The 21,913-nt window shown below is 60.3% G+C and overlaps 1 protein-coding gene and 1 long non-coding RNA gene across 7 annotated transcripts; one reads left to right on the top strand and one right to left on the bottom strand.

Annotated features, from left to right (window-relative positions):
* Positions 1–7,575: 7,575 nt before the first annotated feature.
* LOC145713289 (uncharacterized) lies at positions 7,576–10,484 on the bottom strand. The gene is made up of 2 exons (XR_014136325.1): positions 10,377–10,484; positions 7,576–8,248 (listed from the first exon to the last, which is right to left on the bottom strand). It is a non-coding gene; the product is annotated as an uncharacterized LOC145713289 (long non-coding RNA).
* Positions 9,596–21,888, top strand: MAFK (MAF bZIP transcription factor K). Of its 6 annotated transcripts, none has more exons than XM_081791651.1 (3): positions 9,596–9,796; positions 17,830–17,909; positions 19,361–21,888. In XM_081791651.1, exons 2-3 carry the CDS (start codon positions 17,874–17,876, stop codon positions 19,793–19,795), a joined length of 471 nt encoding a protein of 156 aa, XP_081647777.1. In that variant the 5' UTR covers positions 9,596–9,796; positions 17,830–17,873; the 3' UTR covers positions 19,796–21,888. The 6 variants fall into 6 exon arrangements, with proteins under 6 accessions (XP_081647777.1, XP_081647779.1, XP_081647776.1 ...); XM_081791653.1 differs by lacking the exon at positions 9,596–9,796 and adding an exon at positions 11,077–11,180; XM_081791650.1 differs by lacking the exon at positions 9,596–9,796 and adding an exon at positions 12,749–13,917.
* Positions 21,889–21,913: the final 25 nt, after the last annotated feature.

Genomic DNA, 21,913 nt, shown 5'->3' on the forward strand with positions numbered 1-21,913 from the left:
GTGCCCGGCTCCTCGGAAGGGTCTGATGAATCCACAGTAAGTACCTCCCCCGGGGTCTGGGGCACGAGAGCGAGAGGATCCGCGGCTGCTCATCGATACCGTTGCGGTCGTTTGGGGGCGAGCGAAGATGGCTGTCCCGCTGAGACTTCCACGTCCCGCTAGTCACATCGGTGCCAGACCATTCTCTGTCTGAGGGGCCTGCTGGCAGCCGACCAGGCTGGAGATTCTACCAGGAGGCAGCAGGAACCTCGCCGGACTGCACAGAGGACGGACCTGCCGCCCGGGGCAGGTGGGAGGGGTCGGGAGAAGTTTGTTCTTCAGGAATCTTGACCCGGTTGCTCTCAGAGTGTCGAATGGATGTCAACTTTATTACTTCATCAATACCATCATCCTGGCGACGGGGGTCTTTTCGTTTGGGAGCGTTCGGCAGCTTACAAAGAGCTCGCTGCGTCTGACCCTCAGGCAGTCCTCCTCCCAGTTTAGGGACGTGGAGGCAGGCTCGGATATCGGGCGTCCCGCCCAAGGCCACACAGGCGCCCAGTGCCAGGGGAGCGCCGGGGAGACAAATTCTGCTGCCTCCGGATCTGCGGTGAGGGAGGGGCCCCTCTCCCCCCCCACTAGCAGAAGAAAGATGGTTTCCAGACCGGCCCCTCCCCAAGCCGAGCGGACCCAGTCCTCCACCCCAGAAGTGAGCCGGGGACAAGCAGACGGCGGCTCTCGGCCACCCCCAAGTCACCCGGTAGCCATCGCTGCTTCCTGGCAGAGGACCCAGGGTTGGGGGGGGGGGGGTCCGGTGCAGGGAAACGGGTGGGACCCGCACGCGGGGGGACGGGCTGAGGCCCTGGACACTCCCCAGCGAGGCTGAGGACGGGCCCTGAGAGCAGGTGGACCCCGGCCCAGGCAGAGCTGCCGGCTCCCCGGGCGCGGGGAGGGGGGCTTCCCCTGCCAAGCGTCATCCTCCGGGGCAGTCGTGGCCGGGAGGGCCGAGGAAAGGGCGTCGCGAGCACCAGCACCGCCTGCCCTGCGCTGACGCATGACTCATCCGTTCCGGGTCAGCAAACATCCGCCTGCAAAGGCTTCCCCCTCACAGGGCGTGGGGCGCAAACACCCCGCCCCGCTGACTTCCCAGAGGGCCCGGCTCGCCCGCCCTACCTGGTCCCCCAGGCCCGGCTGTCCGAGGCCCAACCCCCACCTTTCCGGGGCCAGGGTGCCCCCTCGGGGGGGGGGGGTGGGGGGGGCTGGAGTTGGCCTGGCCCCTGCCTCTCCTCTTCCCCCGGAGGAGTCAAACTCGGGGCCTCGGGGTCCTTCCCGTTCCCCGGACCTCCGCCAGGGCCACCGGAGTCCGCCGGGCGGCGCTGCCAACGTGTGATTCTCTGGAAGGAGGGCGGGGCCGCGCGCACAGCTGGTCGAGGGGCAGGTGGCGCCTCTCGCCGGGGCTCCCCGGGGGCTCCGACGGGCGCTTTATCTGGTGCGGGCAGACGCTCGTTCTGACCTTGTCCTTCCTGCGGCGTCCGCCTGGCAGGTACAGACAGACACACGGACACACGGGGGTCTCCCTCCCTCCTGGCGCCGCAGGTGGCGCAGGCCACCCACTCACGCGGCGCTCACGAGACTCACGCGCCCGCGCACGTGACCTGGCGTGTGCCTCGCGTGGGGCGCCCGGGTGCCCGCGTCCCGCCGCTCACCTGGCCGATCCCTTAGCGAGGACGTGGCCGCCTCACCTTTTGCTGTCACGACCGGCGCCCCCGCGATGAGCCGCGCGCGCCCCAGGTCTCACACGTGAGCAGGTGCGCCTGTGGCAGCCAGCCCTGGGAGCGGGGAGGCCGGGTCTGGGGACGGGCAGGGTCCACGGGGAAGGAGCCCCCGGATTCCCCTCCTGCACCCCCACCGGCGGCCGCGGCCGCCTGCTCCCCACGCCTTGCCCGACGGCGACGCCTGATTCTGGATTCTGATGGCTGCGAAATGGGATTTGGATACCGTGTGAACGTGCACCGCTCTGATCACACCCAGCTTTCTCTGTGTTTGTCATTTTATGTTTTTTCCTGAGGGATCTGTTCATATCCTCTGCCCCTTTCTATCGCTTCCTTTTATAATCCTAGGAGCCTTTTGTAGATTAGGGAGATAGACCTTTGTGATGTGGGTTGCCAATATTTTTTCCTAGTGTATACTTTGTGTTGTGACTTTGCTTATGGTGATTTTTGCCTTAAATCTTTTTTAGTGTGTCTGGGGGTTTATTTTAGAGAGAAAGAGCAGGTGACCAGGAGAGAGGGGCATAGAGAGAGAGAGAGAAAAAAAATCTTAAGCACACTCCATGCTTAGCATGGTGATGTGGGGCTTGATCCCATGACCCTGGGATCATGACCTGAGCTGAAATCAAGAGTCGGAGGCTCAACCGACTGAGCCACTCAGGCGCTCCCAGGGCCTGGGTCTTTAATTGTGATTTAAAAACATTTTTCCTGCTCCCAAGTTTTCTAAGGAGTCATTCGTGTTTTCTGCAAGTATTTTAATGTTTTTTTAAATTCATTTTTTATTGCAGGAAAATATTTATAAGGTTTACTATTTTTTTTAAGTTTATTTACCTATTTTGAGAGAATGAGAGCAGGGAGGGGCAGAGAGAGAGAGAGAGAGAGAGAGAATCCCAAGCAGGCTCCGGGCTGTCCTTGCAAAGCCTGATGTGAGGCGTGAACTCACGAACTGTGAGATCATGACCCGAGCTGAAGCCAAGGGTCAGACGCTTAACTGACTGGGCCACCCAGGCGCCCCAAGATTTCCATTTTCACCACTTTTAAGCGCACAGCTGAGTGGCACCCAGTACGTTCTCGTTGTGCAAGCGTTTCCACAGCCCATTTCCAGAAGGTTTTCATCACTTAACGGCTTCTTCTTAAGACCATCAGGTCTTTGGTCCATTGGAAATGTACAATACTGATGTGCGGTGTGGACCTCTTTTTGTAAATGGTTGTCACGCTGTTTCTACATGACTCATTGAAAAACCCACCTTCCTTCTATTTTACTGAGCCCGTTTTACAGTTGGGGAAACTGAGGCCAGGACGGTGCAGTGAGGAGTGCCCAGGTCACACCTGCACCCTCCACCTCGTCCCAGCCGCCCAGGGTCCGGCTCTTCCTGCCTTTGGGGAGCTGATGTGGGAGAACCTCGGAGCTGCTCTCAGAAACCAAACGTTCTAGAAGACGCTGAGGTCCAGATAGGGGAAAGTGGACGCGAGGAACCAAATCGTTCACAACCCGAGGGGCCGGCAGCCCCAGCTTTCCTCTGAGGAGGCCCCTTGCACATCCGAGGGGACGTCGGGGCGGGGGTGGGGGATCGACCCTGGAGCGGTGGGCCGGTGTTGAGGCGGTCAGCAAACACCCGTGTGCCCGGTTAGCCCCCGAGGCCCGGCACGCCCAGTGAGCACGAGGTCGCTCAGGAAGAGGCCCATTTCTCCGGGCGGCTTCCTGAATACCAAGCCACTCTGCGGCGCTAACCGTGGACCACAGGCCCACAAACTTCCTGGCACTTTCTCCTGCCTGTTTCCTGGAATCCCCCCCACAAGGCAACTGAGGCTCTTGAACGCCCCTCAGCAGGTGCAGCCATGCCCACGGGAGGCCTGTGGTCGCCCCCAGAGCCCTGGCGAGTTTCCTCCGCTCTTCGTCCGGAACTCAGACGTGCAGCCTCGTTGAGGCAGCTCGCTTTTTCTCCAAGACGGACCCAGGAACGGTCAAGGGGCTCGGCCTCCCATCCTAGTGCTGGGGAGGGGGGGGGGTGGCGCTGGTGGGCTGGTGGGCCACGTGACTTGGGAGGCGCCAGACATCCCTACCTAACAGAAGTAAATAAAACCAACGGATGGCCAAAGCCGTCATCGTTGAGTTTGTTGTGTATACACCAAAAAGACAGTTGGCAAAGCCGGGACCACTCAAACCAAAACACGGAATGGGGCTCGGGGTGGGGGGGTCCTTAGGGAGCGGCTTCTATGGTGAGAAAGCAGTGTTCATTCTCCACAGGGTTTGGTTTTCGTATCAGAATTTTCCTAAACGGCAGGGAATTGGTTAGCGGTCCTCTCACATCAACCTCAGGAAAGAGAGGAAGCTTTGCTCTGATTTTCAGAGGCACAATCAAGAAATGACTTGGGTCAACTTAGCCTTGCAAAATCTGCTACCTTCAGCTTCGTTGGTATGACCAAACTGGTGGTATCTGTTCAGGGAGTTTGCAAGGTGGGTCTCTGTTTGTTTTGGATTTTGAAAGAGGGGTCCCCTTTCTGGTGGCTCTGTCAGTGGGGTTCCCTCACCTTCAGACTTGCTGAGTCCTCAGGCCCAAGGGCCGTGGTCACAGTCTCCGTCATTTCTGTGGTTCTTGTTGATTTCATCCAGGGGATTGGTCCTAATGGGTACCATTCGGCACACCAGGAGCTGCCTACCGCGTTTCAAACCCTGGAGAGTGTACAAGATACTGGAGAGGCCAGCAGGATGACAGTAAGGGCAGCAATACCCGAGGACTGAGGTTCCCAGGAGCGAAGATGTCACAATTCAAATACATTAAATGGGTTATATTTTTTTAAAGTTATTTTTCAAAAGCATGCATAATGTCTTAACAGTCGCATCGCCCAACAGTTGCTCAGGACAGGGTGAACTTGAGGGTGTTGGCCAGTGCCTCAGTTGGGCTCCATCTAAATCAGGTCTCTATACGACGCGAGCGAGCGGGTAGTTTAACGACAGACATTTCTACGGCAACAAAAGAAAAAGGTTAATACTTCAAGCAAATTACAAATTCAGTTTCTGTGTTTGGAGAGTGGCCAGTTGAGTTTGCAGACGTCGGGGTTGGAGACTCTTCAGATGAGGCGAGAGCAGGGCAGTGGTCATCTGACCCGTTTCTCTGGCTTGCGGCATGAATGTGCCTGGGGATCTTTCCAAGCAGTCACACGGCCCCAGGCACGGGTCGCGTCCACACACGAGCTGTTGTGCTGAGCTCTCCGAAGTTGACATCGAGTTGTCCGGCGTTGGGCAAAGGATGGTTTTAATTTCATAAAGATTCCAAGTCCAGAGAATGGGAGAATTGGAAATGTTAGTTTGGAAAATTCTAGCCAAATTTTGGAGGACACTGGAAGAATTCAGGATCCAGTCCAGATTACAGGTAGAAAACAAAATCTCAGAGACAAGAAACAGCACTAGAATCTGATATCCACAAAGATTAATTATCGAAGCCTATTTTTCTCTCTGTAATCATCCCGTTTCTATCAAAGATAACCACAGTAAGACTAATTTGCTTGCAAATTAAGACTGTTTCCAAATACTTGGTATGATTATTTACATAAGTACACAGGAATAGTGATTGATCACATAGGTGCTTTTCAAAAATGTTTATTTGTTTTTGAGAGAGAGAGAGAGAGAGAGAGAGAGAGAACAGGGGAGGGGCAAAGAGAGACGGAGACACAGAATCCGAAGCAGGCTCCAGGCTCTGAATCCGAAGCACGCTCCAGGCTCTGAACTGTCAAGGCAGAGCCTGAAGACGGGCTCAAACCCGTGAACCATGAGATCATGACCTGAGCCGAAGTTGGATGCTTAACCAACTGAGCCACCCAGGCGCCCCCTTATAGGTGCTTTTAAATCTACTTTGCTGGAATGTTTCATAAAGGAACTCAGATGAGACTTTCAAAAGCATCTCCAGGCCAGGAAGCCAAGCCAGTTTTGTCTTGTTATAGGGAAAACAGATTATTTTTAAACTTATGCAAACACACATATTGTCATGAAAAATAAGAATATTTAATTAAAAAATAAAACAATTTAAAAAGAGAATAGTAAGAGTTTCTAATTTCTGGAGGAATGGGGGGAGGGGGAAGAAAAATGTTTCAACCTTTGTTGCAAAGATACACTTTACCAAACTGTTGTGAGTCATAGATAACTTCAGACAGAGGAGAAAAAGGATCCTTTACATCTGGAAAACAAGACATTAAAGAACCAGCAACGTTGTAAATGAAGTCGTCCAAATTACAGTCATCTCTATCAGTTTGTTCAGTGTTTTGTAATTAAAATTGTTTTGCTTCATCTTGAGTTAGCGGCTTTATGACTCAATCAGTTTTCCATTAAAGTTTCAGAAATCCTCACTCAGTTCAGTGCTATGGTCTTGAGGTTTTCAGAGAACCTGCATTCTGGACTGCTTGTTAGGGTTGTTCCCATGAATGTCTTTGTAAAGGAAGCATTTTTGCAGGAACTTTTTTTGTGAAAGCATCAGAATAAAACAGTAAGTGTCTGTAAATGGCAAAAGGCTTAAAAATGGCCATGGTTAAAGATGTAGTGAGAGTTCATTATAATGCCTTTGACAAGGAAATTTGGTTCTTATTTAAAAAAAAAATTTTATGTTCATTTTTGAGAGAGACAAAGAGAGAGAGAGAAAGAGCAAGCAGGGGAGGGGCAGAGAGAGAGGGAGACCCAGAATCTGAAGCAGGTCAGCACAGAGCCTGATGTGGGGCTCGAACTCACGAACTCTGAGATCATGACCTGAGCTGAAGTTGGATACTCAACCGACTGAGCCACCCAGAAGCCCCAGAAATTTGGTTATTTTATGTGACATACATTTTAAAACAATAACCTGAATTATGACTGATAACATTATAGCAAGACATGTCAGACTTTAAGAATTTCATAGAAATTCTGGAATGCTTATATTACTAACATATATTTATACAGATATCAGCTAAAGACTTCATTTTTTATTTGACAATGCTTCCCATGGAATGTAACAAAACATAATTTGCTCAGCATCTCTTTTATAAGGAGAGGGAACAAATCTTTTGAGATAGTCTAGGAATCCTTTTTAAAATCCCGAAGTTAGTTTGGGGTCAAAAGGACTTCATTTAGAATTTGATATGTGAGAAATTTGTCAAAAATATCCAAAGGTTTAAAACACGTGATCAAACAGGATCAGAGTTCACTGTGAAAACAGTAAAGTACTTAGTTATTCATTCCTACCAAGTGACAATTAAAATTTCAGAGGCAGGTACAGAAAGTTAGAGTTGCAAAAATGAAACTCAGTTCTTTTAATACAGAGGACTCAGTTATTTTCCTACCTAATCCAAGACTTGGTAAGGACAAAGCACATGAAATTATTTTCATAAAATACAGAATCTTTGCTTTGCAGGCAAAATACATTAAAAGTACAGAAACACCTTTGTTTACAATTTCTTGTTAGGGGCAGACTGACAATCTAAAAAAAAAAATGTGATTTTAACAGCAGAAACCAAATTCTAATTTTGTACCATGTACTTTTGATATTAAAATTCTTTTTTTTTAAATTTTTTTTAAACGTTTATTTATTTTTGAGACAGAGAGAGACACAGCATGAACGGGGGAGGGGCAGAGAGAGAGGGAGACACAGAATTGGAAGCAGGCTCCAGGCTCTGAGCCATCAGCCCAGAGCCCGACATGGCTCTCGAACTCATGGGCCACGAGATCATGACCTGAGCTGAAGTCAGACGCTTAACTGACTGAGCCACCCAGCCGCCCCCTTTTTTTTTTTTAATTTTAAGTAGGCTCCACGCTCAACACAGGGCTTGAACTCACAACTCCGAGATCAAGAGTGGCATGCTCCATTGACTGAGCCAGCCAGGCTCTCCTAAAATCTTTTTTTTTTTTTTAAGTTAAATAAATCCATTCCAATCTTAGCTTGACTTCACATTAAATTCCTTTTTCAAGATCTCTTTCCACAAACCTGCAACATTCTTTAACCATTTAGATCTTGTCCTTTTTCCCTTCTTATTCTGGAACACTCATTTTAATTCAAGACAAAATTATTTCCTTTCTCCCTTACCCCCCCCCCCCAAAGAAAAACCAAAACCAAAACCAAAACAAAACAATAACAACAAAAACCCATCTCCTTCATAGCTTATTCAAAAACAAGAGAGAGAAAATGGAATACATTCTTTGATTGGCAAACAGAAGCTGCTAAAGGACAAAATGACTCCAAAACACAGCTCCAAAAGGGTCCTTACAGGCTGCAAATAGAGAGTCTTGCACACAAACACTGGCCATCTGAGCAGGCATGCACAATAAATTTGGGCAGCTTAGAACCTAAGAGAGAGAGCTGAGATTCGAGAGACTCACCTTCACTCTTCAGGGTCGACAAGAAAGTGGTGAGCTCAGTGGGCTCTGTGGGTGCCAGGGTCTGTTTGCTCAGCAGCCTCGGGGTCTGTGTGTGGGGTGGGGGTGGGGGGCTGTCTTCTGTTTGAATCCCACTTCTGACACCATGAAACGTCAAAAGTCCCTATGTAACAGAAGTAAATAAAACCAACGAATGGCCAAAGCCGTCATTATTGAGTTTGTTGTGTATACACCAAAAAGACAGTTGGAAAATCCAGGAACACCCAAACCAAAACACGGAATAGGGCTCAGGGGGGTGTCCTTAAAGAGCAGCTTCTATGGTGAGAAGGCACAGTGTTCATTCTCCACAGGGATTTGTTTTCATATCAGAATTTTCCTAAGCGATAGAATTGGCTAGTGGCCCTTTCACATCAACCTCGGAAAAGAGAGTAAGCCTTGCTTCTGATTTTCAGAGGCACAGCAAGAAACGACTTGGGTCAACTTAGCCTTGCAAAATCTGCTACCTTCAGCTTCGTTGGTATGACCAAACTGGTGGTGTCTGTTCAGGGAGTTTGCAAGGTTGGTCTCTGTTTGTTTTGGATTTTGACAGTGGGGTCCTCTCTTCAGCTCTGTCCTCCACCTGGGACAGGACCAGGCTGCTCTCTCCTGGAGGAGCTGGGCCCTGATCTGAGACCAGAATATCCGTCCGTGCCTGCCTTTGCTGGGCCTGTGTTTCCCCACTGAAACCATGAGCTGGGGCTTCAGCTGGGCACCGTTCCTCAGGCTCCTGAGTTTCTGAGACTTTCACAGAGGACGCAGGTCAAAGCCACTTATCACCACTTTACCTTGCTGTCTTTCCTATAATGGAAAAGAATCCTCCTTATCCAAAGAGAAATTCCTGGGGATGTCTAAGGCCCGGGGTGGAGGCAATGCCAGGTGCCCTTCCCTCATTTGTAGGGCCTGCTTGCCCTCGGACAGGGTGGTGGGCACTGTGATGCATTCACTCATCTCCTGTGATAGACACCGCGACCCTGAGGCTGGCCCTAGCGTCGAGCGCACTGCCCTCGGAGAGCGAGCGTACTCCAGCTCGACTCCCTTTGTCTCCCGAGGGCTCTGATGGGGCTGAGGGCCTGCGCGCCCGGCCACCTGGGAAGTAGGTGCTCAGGGAGAAGAGCAACGAGGCCAGGGAGCGCCGTTGTGGGCAACAGGGGTGCTCCCGGGCAGGCTTCCTCAACCGGAGGACTGTCACTACGCGGGGCGCACGACACCTGTGGGCACAGGTGCAGGCGCGGGGGCGGCGAGCCGGCGGCTCCCGCAGCCGCAACACTGCGGGATCCGGAACAGCGACTCGGGTGGCGCGCGGGGCAGCGGTGGACGAGGGGCGGGGCCTAGGGGCGGGGCCTAACCATGGGCGGGGCCGGGGGTCGGGCCGGGCGGCGGCGGCGCGCGGTGGGCGGGGCCGCGGGCGGGCGGGCCGGGCGGCGGCGCGCGGTGGGCGGGGCGGCGTGACGCGCGCCGACGCCGATCCCGGAAGCGGTGTCAGATGCTGGGGAGCCGGGCGGGCGGGCTGGCGGCGGGCGGCGGGGGGGACTTGTTGTTCTTCGCGAAGTCGGAGCCCCAGCGCGCGGCCGAGGCGGCGGCCGAGAGGAAGCGCGAGAGTGAGCGCGAGCGCGAGGAGAGCGCGTGCCCGCGAGGAGCCGCCGCGCGCCCGCGCCCCCCCGCGCGACGCCAGGTGAGGAGCGGCCGCGTCGGGCCGGGCCGGGGGCCGGGGGCCGGGGCGGGGGCGGGTCGGGGCCGCGCGCCGCTGAGTCACCGGCGCCTCGGATCCGCGGCGAAGTTGGGCGGGACCCCGAGACCCCGGCCCGCGCACCTGCCGTCAGGTGCCCAACCGCGAGCGCGCCGCGCGGGCCGGGGCTTTTCTTTCTCGGGCCCGGGAGCGCGCCCCCGCCCCCCGCCCGCCCCTTGTCCGAGCCGGAGGCGGTGCCCCCCCCCTCCACCCCGGGGGGGGGGCGGCCTAGGGAGCCCGGACGTTCCTGCGGGCCCGGCGCCCCTGCCCTGCCCTCCCCACCTGCTTCGCCTTTAGCCCGCGGAGGTCCGCTGCGAGGCGGGAAGGCGGGGGCGAAAATACACGGCCACGTGCAGGGGAGCGCGTGGTCGCGCAGGGCCCACCCGGCCGCGTCCACCTGGGTGCTTCCGCCGGCTCGGCCGGTGCTGCCCTGCCCGGCGGTGGCTTCCACCCGCGCTCCGGGGGAGGGGGTGGGAGGGCAAGGAGAAGGGGACTCATGACCGATGTCACGTTCTGAGCAGCTGACCTGCCAGGGGTTCCCCGGAGGGAGGCCCTGATGTGGAAGCTTTGGGTGGGGAGGGGGACAGGGCGAACGTGTCCCTTCTCCCGAGCCCCGTGGTTCTCAGTTTTCTCATCGGTGAGTGGGGGGCTCCATCTCCTCTAAGTCGGACCGCGGGTTCCTCTGTGATCCTGCCGCGTTCGGGACACAGTGTGCCAGGGTGCCGGCTTCCGCACACCTTTCCGGGAGCCTGGGGAGGGTACAGGAAACGTGTCTCTCTCCACCTAGGTCTCCCTTAGGTAAAAGAAACCGCTCTGCCTGCTGTCTCTGATCGTACTGCTCCTCGCCACGTGTTGTGGCGTCTTTTGACAAAGACTCCACATTGGTGGAGTTGGTGTTTGGGGCCGCTGGAAGTTCCTGCTCTCTGAGCTGTGTTAATGATTATGCTGCTGTTTACCTGTCGTGCCGCTCTCGCGGCCGGGGCAGAGGTGCTCCCCTGCCAAATGAATTGTCAGTGTGGAAGATCCGGCCACCTTCCCTCACCAGGTGCCGGCCCGGGAAGCTTCCTGGTCTCGAACACCCACGCCCCACACAGCAGATAGAGTCAGTGGGTTCCCGCAAGCGTGGCTTGGGTGTCCCTTCTCCCTGCCCCTTCTCCCTTATTGGCCTCGGTGAGGATTTGCCCTTACAGCCCTCACTGCACAGGTATCTTGATAAAGCGCAGCCGTGTGCTGGGCCGTCTCAATCTGCCGCCTTCTGGGGCTGGGCTCTTTAAAGAGCGTCCGTCTAAGCAGGTGGGAGGGGTCCGGAAGCTGACGGTGGGCTGTGCAGGTGGGCGAGACTCACTGGCCAGCCTCTCTCGCTTTGCGCTTTGCGGGTAGCTGACATCTCTGGAGGACTTCCCTCCCAGGGCAAACCAGTGGGAATGCTTGAGTTTGAGCTCCTTAGAGGGGGTCTGCTTTTAGAACTTAACGAGGGGATCTCTCCCGGTTCCACACTGAAGTTTACTAACTCGAAAACACAAAGCAAGTCTTCTCTCTGGAGCGCACTTGCCTTCCGCGCGTGAACGGAGCTGGACTTTAAGGGACGCATTCCAAGTTCAGCCTCACTCACTTTCAAGGTGGCTGCTAAAAATGGGAGTTGAATCGGGGCTCCTCGGGGAGGTTAGTTCCGGGGCTCGCTGCGTTCCAGCCCCATCTCCAGCGCCCGGGCTGTGCTGAGCGAGGCCGCTTTCCGGAGGTTCTCCGCGCCCCTGTCCACCGCGCTGTCCCTCTCGGGGCTCCGGTAGCTGAGAGTCTGTTTACCATCTCAGGCGGCGGACGAGTCCTGCCCGCGTCCTGGCTGTTCCCGAGTCTAAAGGTTTCTGGAGTGGACTTTCTGGCTTAGGGTCCAGTCCACACGGGAAATGGAACCCGGGCAGCTGTGAGCGTTCTCTGTGTGGCTGTTCCTCGGAGCAGTAAACAGTGACTCACCCTCCCCTCTGCTCCCCGCCTCCCTGCTCCCTGCTCCCTGCTCATGGAAGATGCGCTGCTCCCGTGTTTACTTTTGCTTTTTGTCCGTCATGTTTCCTCTTTCTTGCAGTTTCAGGAAATTGGAAGTGTTGTCTTCAAATCATAGAACTTCAGAACGGGTAGAAATGAATGTAGGGATCGTGTCACACACATACCCCCCACCCCCACCGCCACCCCATTTTACCCAAGGACACCAAGCCCGAGACCTCGGTACCTGGCCTGCGGCCGCGGAGTCTAACATCCGGGGTCTGGGGTGGCCCCCTGCCTGCTTTTCTGTGCTGCCTGTCGGCTGTCCTGGATGAGGGGAGGCTGGAGAGGTATTGAGGTGGGGCGCCCAGACCCCGCTGCCCTCGGGTGCGGTGCTGACGCACGTCCCCAGGCAGCGTGCCTTTCACTCGCCGGGGGGTACGGGGAGCAGGTGTAGGTGAGAATGTCCCCCGCCCTCCATCCAGCAAGGGAAGCGAGCCTTGGACGGAAAGATCAGGACCAAGTTTTGGGCACGGCCCTCGATGGAGGCTCAGGAGAGGGTGTCTGCCTACCACAGGGAGAGCAGGAGGGGGCTTCGGTGAAGCAAGGGCTGGGGAAGGAGGGTGGGAGCCCAGCACAGACAGAGGGGGAGGCTTGGAACGCAACAGGCAGTCCAGGCAGTGAGGGGCTCAGGAGGGACTTCAAGCAGGGGGTTTTTCTACCACCTTGAGGCGCTGCGTTTGAGGGACCGCGGTCCAGATGGAAGAAGCTGGGGCCTGAGCCAGGGAGTCCTGGAGGGCCAAGTCCAGCAGGCCCGACTCAGCAGGTGGCCACGGAAGGAGGGACAAGGTCTTGGGGGCGACTGCTGCGTGAACGGCGTGATGGGTCATCACCTGAGCTGGAGACACAGGAGGAGGGCGGGTGCGAGGACAGGACACGTCTCTGGGGTCTGTCAGACACGCAAGCTGTCTCAGCCTGGCTGCACGTGGAGGTGGGGGCTGGTGGGACCCCTGGGCAGCTGTGGAGCGAACAGAACCCCAAAGGGGAGCTTAGAGACAGAAGGACCACCCAGAGGGGGGCCAGAGGAGTGGGGGGCCAGGGCGTGGCCGGGGAGGTGAGGCGCTCGGCCCGCTGTCAGCCTGGCAGCTGCCTGAGTCACCTCTGGACAGAGCCAGGATGACACAGCTTCCTCGAACCGCAAACACAAGGTGACCAGACGTCCTCCGAGCCAGGCAGACAGTCGTGTCTTGCCGGAGGGCGGCCGGCCAGGGCCGGCCTGCAGGCTGGGTGTGGGCCGGGCTGGGGGGGGGGGGGGGGCGAGGAGCGGCAGGACGCACCCCCACGTTGAGGGAGCCGGATGGGACAGACACCCAGTGTCTGGGGTGGGCGGGGCGTGGGAGCCCTCCCGGTCCTCCTGGGGCCCGTCTTCGGTCGGGTGAGGCGTCAGCGTATGGGGCGCGCTGGCCGTGCTGCCCTTTGCTCGCGGGGCAGGTGCGTCCTGTGGCGCTGGCAGGAGGGGCGCTCGGCACCCCTGGGACAGAGGCGGTCACGTCAGCGTGGCTTGTGCCTTTGGGGTTTGCACCCATCGGGGGAGCGCAGACGTGCTCCAGGACAGAGCCCCTTTCCTCTCTGCCTGTTTGCCCCCTGCCCCCTCCCTCTCCCTGGACCCGCCGCCCTGGGAGGCCTGGGAGAGCCGGCGTGGAACAGTCCTCTGGGAGGGCCGGGTGTAGCCGGCCGGGGAGCGGTGGGCGCCCTCACTCCACACTGAGCGGGAACAGGTGTTTTCTGAGACCCGCCCTGCTAGGTGCCAGAGCTGTGGCTTCCTGTGCACGTGAAGCTCCCCATCTAGGCTGGTCTAACCGACCTAAGAGCCCCGTGAGACTCTAAACCCCCTTTTCTGCCACACCATCTAGACCCAGGGCCATTTGGCTGTGGCCATTGCTGCCGTCAGCCACCTGGCTTTACCGGTGGAGAAAGCGTCCCCCCCGGGCCCCGAGCCTGGGTCCAGCCCCGCGAAGGCCGGAGCACAGTGGGGATGACCCGGGGCCGTGAGTCGCCCCAGATGAGCTGCGTCAGACGACGGGCGAGAGGTACACGTTTGCTGGGGGGGTAGAGGGGGTGAGATCCTGGCCTCTGGAAGGGCGGTCCCGTTGTTCGTGGGCCCCGGGAGGGAGGGCCGGCACCGGCTCCCTCACTTACTCTCAACCGTGCCGTCCCCAGAGCCGGGCCCCGTCCGGGCTGCTGGCACGTGTCTTTTAGAGCGGCCTCTGCCTTAACCTCGTGTAGGGGCGGGCGCGTCAGAGCGAATTTCTGGCGTTGGGTTGAAAACCGACCTCTTTAGTTGGGGAAGTGGTCGCCTGAAAGGTGTTCCAAGTTAGAAGTGCTGACCGCGCAGACTTTTTGACCAGAAGCTTCTGGAGGGCTGTGGGAGACTGTCCGTGCTCTCACTGGGCGGACGGACAGGCAGGCGGGTGCGGAGGAGGCCCACCCGCTCCCGGCCCCCCCACCCCCCCACCCGCTCCGGCCGCTGAGCCGCTCCCGCGACTTGACCGGAGTTCAGAAGAGCCGGCGGAGAGCGCGGGCTGCGTGCACGGCCCGGCTGGCGTTGCCGTGACCGATGGTTGTGGGGCCCGATCCCCGGAGCGACCCCTCGTGAAGCTGCCGGGGGCAGGGTGGGTGTTTTCTTACACGGCGACGGGGCGTCCGGCCTGCGGCGGGAGGGGAGGGAGGCCGAGTGGCTGGTGCACCTGCCTCTCAGGCTGTGGCCTCTCACCCCGGCTGGGTCCCCCCCTGAGTCTCAGAACACAGTTCTTCCTGTGTGCGCTCTGGTGGCCGTGGAGGTGGCCTGAGGTGCAGCGGTTTATAAACACACGTTTTAGGGCAGTTGTTTTAAAATCCTTTGTTTTACGCACCGTCACAAGCACCAAACTTCTCTCTGAGCCTGTTTCCAGAAGCTGCCGGGTTTTTGCCTTTCGTGCAGGAAGTGACCTCGGGTCACTACTGCATGTACCTCGTGTGGCTTGGGTAGAGGTGAGCCCTCGTGCCCTTACTGTCCGCGTACCGAGGTCTCGCAGGAAGGGCAGCCGGGGCCAACCCTGCGCTCCCGGAGCCGGGCCCCTGAACCTGCAGCCCAGGTCTGCGCGCCGCCTCTCGAGGCGGGGGGGACACTCCTGCTTTCCGTCAGCCGGCGGAGACTTCCCGCGGGGCGGCTGCCTGAACAGGGGGCAGGAGCCAAGACCTGGTCCGCCCGAGGCTGTGGGGGTCGTGTCTTCGAGCGCGGGGCCATGGGGCAGTGTCTGCTCCTGCCTGGGGCTTGCTCACCTGGCCCGGGGTCTCTGGCTTCTGGAGGGTGCCGGTCCAGGCCCCCGGAGCCCTGGGGGTTGAGAGGGAAGCCCCCCCCCCAGTCAGGGCGTCTCCTTGAGTCACCTGCTCGGCTCCGCCGAGGCCTTTGCGAGGTGGACAGAACCTGGGGCCCCTGGTTCTGAGGCTCTCATTTCCAGAGGAAGAGCGTAAGGCCCACAGAGAGAAGAGCTTTGCTGGGTTTTTCTCCAGGTTCGTGTCTACGTTTACTCCCGTTCTCTCAGGCCTCACGTTGTTCTTGTTGGACAGAAGGTCTGAGAACTGCAGGAAGTCCCCGGAGGTCAGACCCGCACGTGGCGCCCTCCCGCAGAAAGGCATCCCTCCTTGCTTGGAGCCCAGGCCGGCCCGGGGGTCCCGCTTCTCCCTTCTCTGCCCGGGCTCTTGTCTGTGTCCTGCCCGCAGAAGGCCAGGCAGCTGGGCGAGGTGGGTTCAGAGCTGGTGGACCTAGGGCTTTCCCCAGGTGACCTCGACCTTGCAGACCTGCCAGCCGACCCTCGTAGGTCTGTGTGGAGGGGAGGACGCGGAGTCCAGTCCTGTGTAGCTCCTGCTTACCTGGGCCTCCCCGCCTCGCGCGGTCACGGAGGGCAGGTCCCCAGAGGGGGCGGGGCGTACCTGCCCTGAACGCAGCGCTGTGGCCCGGGGTCCTGGCTGAGCTGGCCCGTCACGGGCGGGGCGGGGGGGGGGGGTGGTGAGGCACAGAAACCCCTGTCTGGTCGGGGGTCTGAGCGGAGGTCCCTCCTCCGCTGGAGCCGGGCGGGCTGGGCGGTCCGTGCGGGGTGGGAGGGCCTTGGGTCTGTGGGAATGTGAGCTCCTCGCTCTGTAAACAGGCGTGACTCACCACACAGCTATGCCCTGGCGGCCCAGGCCCTTGTGCGCTGACGTGTGCTGGAATGACACCCGGCCACCCCTCCTGCTCCCGTGGAAAAGTTTCTCATGGCTCTCCCCGCCGCCTGGCTCCTGCTGGCCCTCCAGGTGGCTTCTCTAGCATGGCTTTGACCCCGGGACCTGGAGGGAGGGGCACTCATCGGGCCCGCCGTGCCCCTGCAGATGCTGGGGGTCAGGCCGCTGTCAGGAAGCAGCTCCTGTCTTCCTGCTGGGGTCACCCCGCGCTGTAGCCCGGCTGCCTCCTGCGCGTGCGTGGGTGGCGCGGAGGAGCCAGAAGCCTCCTGAGGGTGCACCTGGCCCCGGCCCTGCTGCTGTCCTGCTCTCCATCATCCGTCGTCAGTGCCTGGGACAGTGGCCGTGTTGCCAGAGGCAACAGTGAACCAGGGGGTTCGGTGGCCCGGGTGCTGAGACCTGAGACGCCTGCTAGTGGGAGGCAGGTGGGCTGTTGGGGGCGCGTGGCGTCTAGGCTGTGCTGTAGCAAGGGTCCTGGGGCTGTGGGCGAAGGAGGGGTGGAGACCGTCCACCCGAGCCCCACTCACCCCAGGGTGAAGGCTTTGGTGCGGCTCCGTCTCTGGGGCCCGGGTCCCCCCCCCCCCCCTTCCCCCGTGCGTTTTCTGATGTTCTCTCTGCTCAGTTCACCTTGCCTGGCGTTTGGAACGTGGACCCTGGTTCCTAAGCCAGCTACAGAATGTGCCAGCACGTCTAGAGCCCGGGCCCTCCCGCCCCCCACCCCAGCCGCCGGGGCCCACTGGTTTGTTTACTGTCCCACAACCTGTGATGTCTGCACCGGCCTGCCCAAAGCCATTGTTGCTGTGGGCTTCTCTGTTTCCATGACGACCATCAGGGGCTGGCTACTTCCCAAGGTCGCCATGGCAACTATCAGAGGGGAATCATGCTTGGGATGCTTTGGCTGGCTTTTTCATGAATGATTAGAATGTGTGACACAATGCAGACGCCAAAACCAGAAGGGCGGGCAGCGGCGGGGAGGGGGGCGCTGGCGGGCGGCGGGGACGGCTCCCGCCAGACAGCCGGTGAGCTCGCGCAGTAGCGGCCCCTACCTCCGGGATCCTGCGGGCCTCAGGTCAGGGCTGTGGGGCAGCCTAGGCGGGGGTGGTGATGTCACAGCTGCAGTGCCCTTTGCGGAGGTAGGTCTGCTAGGGAGGGTGGGGCTGCACCCGTCCCTGGGGGTGTGCTGGGCAAACGCAGGGGCTCCCCAAAGGGGCCCTTCCTCTCTGCAGCCAGACCAGGTCAGGAGTCACGGGGGCTCTTGCCCGGGCCATCCTGCCCAGGGTGCCATCCTGGGGGCCAGCGGTGCTCCTCGTGTGCCGGGTGAGGCTGTTCTCGGGAGGGGGCTCTGGGGCCGTGCGCTCTGGCCCTTCAACGTGGCGTCCCGTGCCTCGAGGGTGCGAGCGGCTCAGCTTAGGGGGAGTCGGACGGGAGGCAGTGGCCGCCCGGGCCTGGTGCCCCCCAGGCGGGTGGCTGCCAGCGTGGGGGCCGGGGTGGGTCTGGGTTGCTTCGTGGGCTGATGCTGGACTGGGCAGCGTGGCCGGGATGCCCACCCTGCGGGGAGCCCCCTCAGTCCCGGCTGCCTCCTGTCTTGTTTTCGGGGGGACGTGGACCGAGAGGCCGAGCCTCCTTGGAGCGTCTCTGTGGTGGGGACGTCCCCGCTTCAGGTCACGTGCGACGGCAGCCGGCCCCGTCCCCAGCCTGGCCAGAACCTCACCTCACTCATTTCTGTTTCTTGTCTGATTTTCTAGATCCAGTTTCCAAGCCCTTCTGTTCGGGTGACTGTGCCCAGGTTATGACGACTAATCCCAAACCAAACAAGGCATTAAAGGTAAGTGGGGTGGGGGTGGGCAGACCCCGTTTCTGCCTCGGGCTCAGGCTTGGGAAAGGTCCGTTCCGGCCCCAGCAGCCCCTCTTTCCCAGGACTGCCCTGAGTGTGAAGAGGGAGGCCCTGTCCCTTGCAGTCGGGTGGGGGCTGTTGGCCAGCAGAGCCGTGCCAGCGAGCTGGGGACAGGATTGGGGGTTGTGGCCTCAGGAGATGTGGGCCCTGGCGTCCAGGGGGGATGGCCTCCTTGGGGGGGAGTGGCAGGTGTGGATCCCTGCCTGCTAGGACATGGTCATCCCCGGCCCCCAGGGGTGGGCAGCGTGGCCTCCGTCCCGCAGTACCACCGGCAGGGTGCGTGTCAACCTCGGCACTCCTGCTCGCGGGGCCGGGTCCGACCAGGCCCAGCGTGCTGCCTCCCCGGGCCCTCCCAGCTTCTGAGGCTGGCGTGGGCTCCTGGGTCGGCTATCTCGTCTTGGGAACAGAGCTGGGTCTGGCGGGACAGGGGACCTCCGTGCATTCGTGGGCCATGCACGTCGAAGCCCCTTCCGAGGCCCCACTTTGTCCGAGGGGTGTGGAAGGACAGGCTGCTGTGCCTCCCTGCGGCTCACCTGCCTGGGTCGACCCCGCTCACCTGCCTGGGTCCCCCGCTCATCTGCCTGGGTGGACCCCGCACACCTGCCTGGGTCGCCCCCGTTCACCTTCCTGGGTCCCCCCCACCCCACCTCACTCACCTGCCTGGGTCCCCCTGCTCACCTGCCTGCGTCGGCCCCGCACACCTGCCTGGGTCCCCCCCCCCTGCTGCTGACCTGCCTGCATTGGCCCTGGACACCTGCCTGGGTTCCCCGCTCACCTGCCTGGGTCCCCCGCTCACTTGCCTGGGTCGCCCCTGTTCACCTTCCTGGGTCCCCCCCCCCCCCCGCTGCTCACCTGCCTGCATTGGCCCTGGACACCTGCCTGGGTTCCCCGCTCACCTGCCTGGGTCACCCCCGTTCACCTTCCTGGGTCCCCCCCCACCCCACCTCGCTCACCTGCCTGGGTCCCCCCACTCACCTGCCTGCGTCTGCCCCACTCACCTGCCTGGGTTCTCCCCCCACCTGCCTGCCGTCGCCCCCGCACCAGGCACTGGAGACTCACAGAGGGCTGCGCACGGGTGGGCCACAGCTTCGCAGGTTCTGGACGGCAGGTGGTAACCAGGTGACAGGCAGGCGCAGCGGGGCTCCCCGTCAGGGAGCCACCCGCGTTCTGCCGCGTGCGTGACGTCGGGAGGCCCCCCGCCCCGACGGAGGCGTGAGGGCCGGCTTGGGAGGCAGAGAGGGCGCCTCCGGGTGCTCCTGCTGCCCGGAACCAGGCTCTCGTCCACGCGGCCTCCGTTCCCGGGCAGACGCCGGGCCACCCTCCGGGGCCCTTCCCGCCACCCCCTCCTCCGCGCTGACCGCCCTGCCGCGCGGCCCCCGCAGGTCAAGAAGGAGGCGGGCGAGAACGCCCCGGTGCTCAGCGATGACGAGCTGGTGTCCATGTCGGTGCGGGAGCTGAACCAGCACCTGCGGGGCCTCACCAAGGAGGAGGTGGCCCGCCTGAAGCAGCGCCGGCGCACGCTCAAGAACCGCGGCTACGCGGCCAGCTGCCGCATCAAGCGCGTGACGCAGAAGGAGGAGCTGGAGCGGCAGCGGGTGGAGCTGCAGCAGGAGGTGGAGAAGCTGGCGCGGGAGAACAGCAGCATGAGGCTGGAGCTCGACGCGCTGCGCTCCAAGTACGAGGCCCTGCAGACCTTCGCCCGCACCGTGGCCCGCGGGCCCGTCGCCCCCACCAAGGTGGCCACCACCAGCGTCATCACCATCGTCAAGTCCGCCGACGTCTCCTCCGCCTCCGTGCCCTTCTCGGCCGCCTCCTAGTGGCCCGCCGCCGGGAGGGGGGCGGGCGGGCGGGGGGGGGGGGGTGCCCGCCGGAGGGTCCGCGTGGCGCGGACCCCTTAACGCCCCAGTCGAAGCGCAGACTCCCGGCGGGGACGAGGCCGAGGGTGCGGCCGCAGATGGGGTCTGGCGAGCCCGCGGGCCGCACGCCTTCCCGCACGCACGCGCACGCACGCGCACGCACACGGCCGGCCCTCCCCCGGGCCCCGCCGGCGCTCTCCAGAAGGTCCCCGGGGGCGCGTGTCTTGCGCCAGGGGGCGTCGGGGCGTATGGAGGGAAGGTCCTCAGAAGGCCGCCGGCCCTGTGGCCCGGATGGCAGGGGCTCTGTCTGCCACCCCTCCCGAGAGTGGCCTGTCGTGGTCCAGCGGCCGGTGCGGGCACCCCCTCCCTGCCCTGACTGAGCTCTGGGTGCCTGGGGAGGAGCCGTGTGTCCCCGGTGACGAACAGCACCCTGAGCCTGCTTCAGCCCCACCAGAGGCCCGCGCCCCGCGAGGCGGAGGGAGGGGGTGCTGCTCTAGGACCGCGCGCGCCTGGGGGCGCGCCTGCCGTGACACCCGCGTGCCGGCGGCGCGGGGCCTCGGAGGAGCGGGTTGGTCCGGGTGGTCCCTTGGGGGCCTCCGGGGTACACGTGCAGAGTTGCACGAGGACTCGGGAATTTCCCCTCTGTTGGACCGACCCCGGGGAGGTCCGCTGCGGGGAGCTGGCCGGGAGCCCTGCGCAGGGAGGGCCGGCAGGGTCCGGGGCGGAAGTGGAGCTATCCCTGCCGGGCAGGTGGGAAGTCGGCGGCGGCCTCGGGAGTGGGCTGTGGTCCCGCCGCCAGAGTGACCGGTGGAGTCCGAGGGTGAGGAGGGTGTGATGGCCAAGGAGGTGACGCTAGGCACCGGGCCGGGACCAGCCTTCTGGGGGCTCCTGGGTGGTCTGTTGGTGCAGAGGACAAGGGGACGCGGCCACCTTGGTGCTTATTCCTCGCCTGAAACTTTTACCTGCTCTTTCTTTCTGACACTTGGAGCCCCTGATGACCTCGGTGACCTTTGCTGGGGCTCCCGGCTTCCTCTTGGCCTGTCCCCCGCCACCTAGGGAGACCCCCAGCGAGCTGCAAGGCCCCTGTGCAGGAAGAGGCAGACTGGGCGGGACAGACGCCGGAGAGCTCCCTACCGAAGACGTCTGGGTCTCTCCGGCCGCACTGCCGTGCGGCCTCGGCCTTGGCCTTGTCCTGGGGGAAGGTGAGGGGTCTGGGGCGTGCTGGATCCTTAAGGAGCAAAAGGCCCAGTGTGTAAAAAAAAAAAATTAAAAAAAAAAAGCTGTCGATACCATAGCCATGGTAGGTAATCCACATTGGATATCAATAAGGACCACGGGGAAATATTTAAAAGAGAGAAAAGTATATATATATATAAAATTATATACACATTTTATCGTACAGATTTTTCGTAACTTTTTTCCTGTTTTTACTGTAAATCCCTAATCGAGCAGAGCTGCGGTTGGAGTAGGGGGGTGGGGGCCGGGGGCTGTCGCCGCTGCCTGCTGCCCTCGGGAGTGCTGGCGCCCTGCATGCCCTCCCCCCCCCCCCCCGCCCCTGCCCGGAGGGGGCTTCTGTCACCGCCCGGGGCACTTCGCCATGCCTGCCCGCTCCCGGGGACCAGGGGCCGGGGAAGGAAGACCGGAGCATTCTCTCATGCCTTTCCTTTCAGCTCGTTGAGATTTCATTGTCCCCGTTTTAATATATGGATTTGTTTTATTTAAAAGGCAAGGATCTCTGTCCCTTGGGTTTGTTTTCCTGATTCTTGTGCTTCAGACTCGGGGTCCTTCCCGAGGGAGGCAGACTCTGTCCTCCCAGGGGGCAAGGCCTCCCATTTCCTGGCCTTGGTCACTCTGCTATTCCATTTCAATATTTATTTTTGTGCTGCTTTTATCATGGTATAAATTATTGAGAAGAGACCCCACGTCGTGGTCCTTGTCCGTATGACATGCGCCCTGCGCCTGCCCTGTCCCCTCACGGCCACCACCTAATTTATTGCTGTACATCTCTGCTGTGACGCTTTTGTACCTTTGCAATAAAGAGTTTTCTGGTTTCAGACCCGCCTGGTCTTGTGATTGGTG

Source organism: Panthera onca, chromosome E3 (genome assembly GCF_046562875.1).
Source record: "Panthera onca isolate mPanOnc1 chromosome E3, mPanOnc1 haplotype 2, whole genome shotgun sequence".
NCBI classification, from domain to species: domain Eukaryota; kingdom Metazoa; phylum Chordata; class Mammalia; order Carnivora; family Felidae; genus Panthera; species Panthera onca.

Excerpts from the sequence above, each read along its gene's own strand:
- MAFK (XM_081791649.1), top strand. The coding sequence starts at position 16,078 with ATGACACCCGGCCACCCCTCCTGCTCCCGTGGAAAAGTTTCTCATGGC. Across the intron at positions 16,160-17,829 it reads GGCTCCTGCTGGCCCTCCAG|ATCCAGTTTCCAAGCCCTTC; the intron begins GTGGCTTCTCTA and ends CTGATTTTCTAG. Across the intron at positions 17,910-19,360 it reads AACCAAACAAGGCATTAAAG|GTCAAGAAGGAGGCGGGCGA; the intron begins GTAAGTGGGGTG and ends CGGCCCCCGCAG.